General features: G+C 37.8%; 1 protein-coding gene across 6 annotated transcripts; it reads right to left on the reverse strand.

Annotated features, from left to right (window-relative positions):
- Positions 1-516: 516 nt before the first annotated feature.
- LOC132033760 (vegetative incompatibility protein HET-E-1-like) lies at positions 517-7,750 on the reverse strand. Of its 6 annotated transcripts, XM_059423819.1 has the most exons (10): positions 7,677-7,750; positions 6,738-6,885; positions 6,471-6,638; positions 6,064-6,150; positions 2,119-2,253; positions 1,921-2,031; positions 1,754-1,845; positions 1,560-1,665; positions 1,382-1,468; positions 517-1,293 (listed from the first exon to the last, which is right to left on the reverse strand). In XM_059423819.1, exons 2-10 carry the CDS (start codon positions 6,879-6,881, stop codon positions 880-882), a joined length of 1,344 nt encoding a protein of 447 aa, XP_059279802.1. In that variant the 5' UTR covers positions 6,882-6,885; positions 7,677-7,750; the 3' UTR covers positions 517-879. The 6 variants fall into 6 exon arrangements, with proteins under 6 accessions (XP_059279802.1, XP_059279803.1, XP_059279805.1 ...); XM_059423820.1 differs by lacking the exons at positions 6,738-6,885; positions 7,677-7,750 and adding an exon at positions 3,883-3,940 and having other exon boundaries at positions 4,991-6,150; positions 6,471-6,533; XM_059423822.1 differs by lacking the exons at positions 6,738-6,885; positions 7,677-7,750 and adding an exon at positions 3,883-5,112 and having other exon boundaries at positions 6,046-6,150; positions 6,471-6,520.
- Between the last annotated feature and the right edge of the window lie 485 nt (positions 7,751-8,235).

An 8,235-nucleotide genomic window follows, 5' to 3' on the forward strand; every position in this document is an offset into this window, starting at 1 on the left:
GTAGTCGTTGCACACAAATATTGAAGTGGATAATAACTCTTGACAGTTGAAACGATGAACTAACTTTTCGTATGTTTAAACTTGACAAGTCCCACATAAATTTTAGTTGGATGTTGAAATGTTTTTTGTCTGGTAGCTCACCAATTACTTTCACATTCATTAGAGGAGCAATATCAAAAGGAACAAAAGCCAGATACTTCACAGTGGCCTAGATTAGCGTTACCTTAACCAGCGCAAATTTGGCAAGTTTGTGGCTAGAACTGTTTCTGATCGAACTGGGACCAGTTTTAAGTCCAAGTTGCAGTATCTGTTTCACTTTTCTTCCAGCAAATATAAGGGGTCTAATTTGTCATCAATCTCATGCAGAATCAAAGACGTCAAGAATAAACTGCATTTCTTAGATCGTTCTGTATAGACTTTATTAACAAACTGGCACTTGCATATGGAAAAGGGAGCAAAAAACAGGTAAAAGAAAACAGAACTTGAAAGGACAAAAACATAAAAACAAAAAAGACAAAGCGAACACATCGAATTGTGATAAAGTTGGCCATCAACAAAAACAACTCGACTCCAAAATTCGTTTCTGATATACAAATGCACTGGCGGTTTACATTTACTACTGCATGATTTTCCTATTTCTGCACGCTTAAACAATATACTTCCGCAGAAACAGCCCCTACATGGCCATCAGCTGCTAGGACGTCATCCTAGCTCTTTCCCTATCACACTAGTTCTCCAAATCATAGGCCTGCCTTCAGAGCATTGTCATAAGAAGGCCAAGTTACACGAGTCTACCCCAAGTTTTCTGCATACTATACACAAACTATATACCAAACAAGCAGTTGCCAAAATTAAACTGACACAGGCCGGCGCCTTTCACTACAAAACATAATCAAGGTATTGGTGGTAATGTTTACGGTTGAACTCCAACAAGCTTCCATAGGTTCGGTCTGCCACTCCAACAAAGAGAGCTTCAGTATCAGGGCTGAAGGATATCCCAGCAATCTCGCCAAACAAATCAATCTCTTGACAGGCACCATAATCAGATTTTGTATCGAATATGTGGACAAAATCAGCTGGTTCGGCCATGGCCATGAAGCGCCCATCTGAAGTGAACTTGATTGCACGGATGGCTCCCATCCTTCCTTTGAGCACTGCTATGGACTGTGACGTGTTCCGTATATCCCACAATCTGCAAGTTGTGTCCTGGTTACCAGTTGCCAAAATTCTTCCATCCGGGTGCCAAGCTGATGCAAATGAATAGTCTAGATGACCTCTTAGGTTGCTGACAACCTGAAGCATCAGTCACAGATCAACACATGAGTAACTAGTCGTTAAAAGGTTAACACCAACCTATTTAAAAGATATGAACGAGACCAACCTTCCCGCTTTGAGCATCAGCAATTAGACATTCTGGACTATCACCAAGGATAGCAAGTAATTTACCATCTGGGCTAACCGAGACGTTCTGCAATGAAACAGAAAGTTGTGAGTAGAGAGCCAATGAGCATTGTCAAAAATTGTGATAACACATACGAGGAAATAAAACCGCTACTCACATTAACAGACCAAGGGAATGTATAATGACTGGTGCAAGCAAAGCTTTTCGCATCAAAAACTCTGACTTGCTGATCGTTATTAGCAGTGATTACCCTCATCGAGCCACTGCAAAGAACCGTATAAGCACTGGTACGAAACAGTCTTCACATTGAATTCAAGAAAAGCTACAGAAAGGCATATTTCCGGGACTTACGTCGGGCTATAACAAATATCCACGGCATTAGTTATAGCATTCTCTTCGTTACTTATTTTTGTACTAAATGCAACTCCAGGTTGGTTTAGATACTGCACGAGTTAAAATCATATCAGTACGCGTTACTTCAGCAAGAGTAGAAATCTAACAATTTATAGTCATCCTACCTTACAGATAAGCTCCCCTTGGAAACCACCGGCAGCCACCAAACCATCTCTAACAGCCATAGTGCTGATCTGCACTCGGGAAAGTGTTTGAGACACTGATCCAGGGTATTTCTGCACAAACCAAAGAGTTAATTCTTGACAGCCAAAATGCCAAAAGTCATTTAAGTGTATAAAAGGGAGACAAAAAGCATTGCTAACCATAGTGGGCACCAATGGCCTAGCAACATTTAGCACTTCTTTTCCCCTCCTGAGAAGTGAGGACCAGTGCATCACAGAGTAATCTTGCATGAGATACACATCATGTTTGGATGTCGACCACAAGAGATTCCTCAACTGAAACAAAAATATAAATCGGTTGATATACTCATCAATGGACTGCATACAAGTTTCTAAAGAAGCAAATAATAACATCACATAATAGATAATTATCAAAGAAAGCAAAAACAAGAACTTCAGAATGCTGAAACTTGCAGAAAACTCATCATAAAAAATTTCAGAAGTACAATAGGCCTGCAGTCATGTAAACTTCAAGGTTCAGACAGTTGTCATTCACCATCTCAAACTGGCAAGCTGAGAAAGAAGTACCTAGACTGGGAATAAATAACCTATAGAGACACGATACAGAATGGACCACAAAAACCCCTTCTAGCTGGGTAAGACTCTAGAGGGACAAAAATAATAGAAGACAACAACGTACAACCACCCTAAAACAAAGTCCAAGTGTAAGTTAGCATGTAGTTAGTCCTAAATATTAGTGGTCAATGATGCATAAGCTAGTGATCGCACAGCTGTTAGCTTGATACAACTGAACTACACTCATAGTTACACATCATCGTCTGTGATAGAGCTGGTTTGCTAGAAAACAAGTCGGGCAGCAAACAATAGTTAATCTTTCCTACTACTACAAAGATCGAAACAGAAAAGAAACCTCTGAAAACGAAGTCAGGAGATGTCAATCGTGACAATGACAGGAGGAACAATGATGCCGCAAAAAAAAAAAAAAAAAAAAAAAGAAGAATACCACAGAGACTCGAAAGAGATGCCTCAAGCAAGCTACACCATCCCCCCGTATTTGTACATAATTAACACAGGCAACACAACCCAAATAATGAACAATGCATAATTTCAAAAGATGTCAATGAGATTCAAACAGCTTAATGGATAGATCGCGAGGACAGGTGCTAAGTGCTTCGACATTCTGTTCAAAAAGTGACGAGCTATCCAGAGAGTGGAATGGACCAAAGGAAATAGGAAAGAGGAGAACTCTTAGGAGCAGTAAATAAGCATTTGAGCCCCCCAAGTTCAGAATGTCATTGATTAAAAGCAGCACATCACATAAAAGAGGGAGTAAATTAGCAATTAAGCTCCCAAGTTCAGAAATGTGATGATTAAGGGAAGAACAACACCCGATAAAGCCACATTTTCAAAATGAAAATCATGGACTCCCAGATGAATGACACACATAATTTAACCTAACTTCCCGACTCGTATACCGAAAAGCTCAGTTGACAGAAAGTTCAATGGACAGCCCATTGAAACAGATACTAGCTGCAGATGGCAGCTACAAGAGAAGATATGCCATACAGATTGGATATTGATAAAAACTGTGCAATAACTGTGACACAGCAAATTAGAATTTACAACCCACGCAGTGGAATTATTTAAAGAGCTTAGTGCAGAAACTAACAAGAAGAAAAAAAGTGCAACCATCTTCAACAGAAGAGAGAACCATAAACAAAGATTAATGAATACAAGTTTCTTGAACGTATTCAATAGAGTTCAAATGAAACAATAGGTAGAGGAAACATTTGAGATTGCACATTCATATATCTAAATGTTCAAATGATGAAGCGGCACACAAATATTTTAATAACTTATTGCTGCCATTAACAAGTTAGCCCAAAACTAAACAGAAGAATGACCATAAAGGCCTCTTAAATTCTCAGAAATTCCCTATCATACCATATGGAAAATGCTTGCTCCAGCTGCTCACACACTAACTGCAATCCTGCTTCTAAGGCTGAAATATAGATACAATATCAATGCATACATGATATTGATCAATTTTTGAAAGAATACAATTCAACCAAACATCTCTACAACACGAATTAGAACTTAACCACTTCACTTAAGGACTAGCAAAAATGTTTAACTCATCATCTTAAAACAACAGCTGAGAAAGGTACGCAATGATCAATGGGCTCTGAATAGGAAGGGATGAACCATGCAGAAAAGATGACAGAGGTAGTTAGTGACCAATTGAAAATGCAGGACCGTGGAAATAAACAGATGAACATAACTAAAAACAAGTGATAATTATTCTCTAGAGGGACATAAAATTCAACCAAACATAAACATCTATACAACACGAATTAGAACTTAACTACTTCACTTAAGGACTAGCAAAAATGTTCAACTCATCATCTTAAAACAACAGCTGAGAAAGGTACGCAATGATCAATGGGCTCTGAATAGGAAGGGATGAACCGTGCAGAAAAGGTGACAGAGGTAGTTAATGACCAACTGAAAATGCAGGACCGTGGAAATAAACAGATGAACATAACTAAAATTAAGTGATAATTATTCTCTAGAGGGACATACAATTCAACCAAACATCTCTGCAACACGAATTAGAACTTAACCACTTCACTTAAGGACTAGCAAATATGTTCAACTCGTCATCTTAAAACAACAGCTGAGAAAGGTATGCAATGATCAATGGGCTCTGAATAGGAAGGGATGAATCGTGCAGAAATGGTGACAGAGGTAGTTAGTGACCAACTGAAAATGCCGGACCGTGGAAATAAACAGATGAACATAACTAAAATCAAGTGATAATTATTCTCTAGAGGGACACACAAAATGGAAATGGAAGTTCAGAAATTTCAACCATCAGCCTCAACTTTACTGTTTGACACTGCAAAACTGAATGAAGTGTGCTCTTTATCTACTCTATCACACAAACTCTTAAAACACACAGATGCTAGCAGAATAGAACATAACAGGCAACTTCGACTCAAAACTATAATCTACGTCGGCAAATCCAGCAAAAGCCAAGTTCTGTCCTCACCACTGAGCTTCCATATTAAAACCCTGTCCTCAAAATACAGCCAGCTGATTCATGATGAAATATTCAAAAGTGAAGCTCCAAACAAAGATCTTCTACTATTAGAAAGTTTCATGTGACACTCTCTTCTCTAACTGTTTACAATCTGCACCAAAAGGATATTGTGAATACAGCTCCCGGATCAAAACTTCAATCCGGGCACAACAAAACTGCTTATACTGAAAAGAAACGAGTTAAAAACTAAATGCTGACTATCAGGAAGAATGGTTCCTATGTACATCTTGTCGCTTCCACACGTAGCCAGAATACAATAACTGGAAGCAACAAAATGGAACTGCCAAAAGCCAAATTAGGCATAACGTTTCGGTTTTTTAAACAGAGGAAGAAAAAGAAAGCTGCATCAAGAAATGGTAAATTAACACTAAATCTATATCAGAAGCTAATTCACCAGCTTGGAGGCCATAGAATCATCATCTCAAACATAGCCTCGGGGACATATATTCCAGAAAGCTGTCCAAGCATGTGTTAGAGATACATAAAGTTAATGTCTTAAGTAATCCAAATCAAGCATCACACTCACTCAATTCTTCGACAAAGGAACAAACTCCGTACCTCTGAAGAATGAGAGGAAGAACTAACAGCCTAAAGGTTTAAATCAAAATATCCATAACATTAGAGGAGTAAGCACCTGCAAAAGTATAGTTATTGCATGGAAAGAAGAAAAAGGCGAGAGGGATCATCGACCGAAGGCTGACACAATGACAAGACCATAAATAACCGAATCCTATTGTTAACTCTAAATTCATAAATTTAGGGTAAACTTATTATGTTGTAAAATTACAAACAACTAAAGACCCGAGCTAAAAATTGAAGAGGAAAAATTAGCATGAAAGGCTAGAATGAGAAAGGCGTCCATGGAGTCGTTTGCCGTATTTAACTGAATTATGCAAAACGAGACCACAGAGACTACATCAAAACACTAAGAACTACAGGGGCAGCAGACCAGTCAACAAGTATCTAAATCAAGGTTAACACCTGATCTATCCAAACACGAAAACGATTAAAGATTCATGTACCTGAAAGTGCACAATAGTCGATTTGACGAGCCTTGTGTTGAACTGGAAATCGTAGAAGCTATGTCCTTTTCCTACTTCCTTGCACTCCTACAAGGGTGAGGAAAGAAACTTTCAGAGTTGAGCTTAGCCAAAAATACGAGAAAGGTATACCATACACTCCTAGTATCAAGGGGCGGAGCAACATGCATACAAGGGGTGTCAACCGACACCCCTTAACTGGAAACTTACACTGTGTAGATACGTAAAAAGAATTATTTTATGTATATATATATTATGTGTTGAATCCTCTTAGTTTCTTCATATATTTACTTTTTCACATTTTGACACTCCTTAGTAAAAGTCCTAGTTCTACCACTACCAGTATGCATTGACACTACTTGGGAACCGAAAAGAGTGAAAAGGAAAACCTTTTCAAGATCTTCACGCGAGTGTGAGAGGCTCTCATAGTTCTTATACTGTTTCAACCTCGTCTCGCGATACTTGTCTCTGGTAAAATTAAGTCTTTCCCAAGGAATTCCCTGTATATCCTTGCCATTTCTAGCTTCTATAGCAGATGTATCAGTCTTTGACTTACTCTGTATAATCAAAAGAGCAGTAAGTCAACATTGTTAGACTAAAACAAGAGGATAACACCAGTAACATGTCAAAAAATTTATTTAAATTTGTCCCCGTACCACATCGAAATCGTCCTCAAAATCAGAGTCGTCGAGATCAGTACTTCGTGGCGATTCATTCTCGATAGTGCTGTCATCAAAATCAGTAGTGTCATAGTACTCATCCACCATATACTCCAACTCCTGGTTTTGAGAGAGAGCCATTATCCTAACATCACCAAAAGAGAACTTAAATAAGCACTCGAAAAGGAATAAGAATAAGAATTCATGAACTAATGTGACAAGTCTTCAAAAAAAACCTTAATGTCACTAGGTTGATGCTTATTTTTGTCTAGCCATTTTTTTCTTATATAATCTACTCCTTCCGTCCCAACCAACTTAAGTGTCTTACACTTTTTTTTTTTTTTTTCCAATTCCAACATTACACCTGAAAAAGTTTAAGGCTGGTCGGAGAATTAAATTGGGACGAAGGAAGTATTATATATAATAATATAAAAATAGAAAGAAATCCACTGTTTTGAGACAAAAGAAACTTCACACAACTGACCCATAATTAAAAAGAAAAAAACAAAAAAGAATAGTCTTCACTTATAAGGAAATGAAACTAACAAATTAGCAAGAACTTGAAATACTATATGATTCACATGAATTTTATGAAAAATAAAATCATGTCTACTGAGGAAAGCATCTAAAAACTTTGAACTTCAAGGTGAGTTTCACAAAACATAAGTAGAGAACAGCTCAGAATTTAGTGGAATAAATTAAAAGCTTAACAACATAAAAACTAGTTAGTATATCAAAAGCTCGGCGCAGAATAAACATTAACATGCATTTTCACAGGTACTAGCACACAAAAAGGCAATGAAACTGATAAATTCATCAATTTTATCATAGAGAACCGAAACTTAAACAACATAAGTTGAAGAAAAAAAAAATGTAAAAAGTAGTTAACAGTACATTCAAGAAGGAAATAGTTAACGGAAAAGGAGTTCACCGGACCTTGAAATTAACGGAAGCTGAGAGTTTTGACGAGAAACAAAAGGATGGGTAAACGGAGAAAAGGGATTGAAAATGAGAAATTTTGTAGAAACTCTTCTTTAATGCTTTGTTTGCTAAATGGCGAAACATATTGGGAGCTAAGCTTGTACTTATAACTGGAAACAAAGTGTGGGGACCCACTGGTAGCTTGGAGAAAAACACGTGAGATCAGGAAAATCAGTGGGCTAAATGGTGCATCGCACCCTTCATGAGGACTTGACACTGGCGGTCCCATCTAAACCGTTACGTATTTGATGAAGAGGGTTAGCGGGAACAGACAAAGGAGTCAGTTTGGCGCACAGCTGGTACTTCCAAAATGCTTACTCAATTTATTAAATTCACATTGGTTTCTTTTGCAGTAATTAGATAGGGGATGACGCAGCTTCATCTTATTGATATGAGACCTTAGGTGAAGGCACCCCTTCTTCCGAAAGTACAGCAGGTCATAAAAGATGCAGATTAGGATGAATGTTAATAGATAGTTGGATGTTGTTTCGCTTATTTCTCGTAATATTACGCC

This window comes from Lycium ferocissimum, chromosome 10 (genome assembly GCF_029784015.1).
Source record: "Lycium ferocissimum isolate CSIRO_LF1 chromosome 10, AGI_CSIRO_Lferr_CH_V1, whole genome shotgun sequence".
In the NCBI taxonomy this organism is placed as follows: Eukaryota; Viridiplantae; Streptophyta; class Magnoliopsida; order Solanales; family Solanaceae; genus Lycium; species Lycium ferocissimum.

Coding starts and splice junctions, on each gene's coding strand:
- LOC132033760 (XM_059423819.1), bottom strand. CDS start 6,881: ATGGCTCTCTCTCAAAACCAGGAGTTGGAGTATATGGTGGATGAGTAC. Junction 6,151..6,470: donor CGCGTGAAGATCTTGAAAAG/GTTTTCCTTTTC, acceptor TCACCCTTGTAG/GAGTGCAAGGAAGTAGGAAA. Junction 1,294..1,381: donor CTGATGCTCAAAGCGGGAAG/GTTGGTCTCGTT, acceptor CTGATGCTTCAG/GTTGTCAGCAACCTAAGAGG.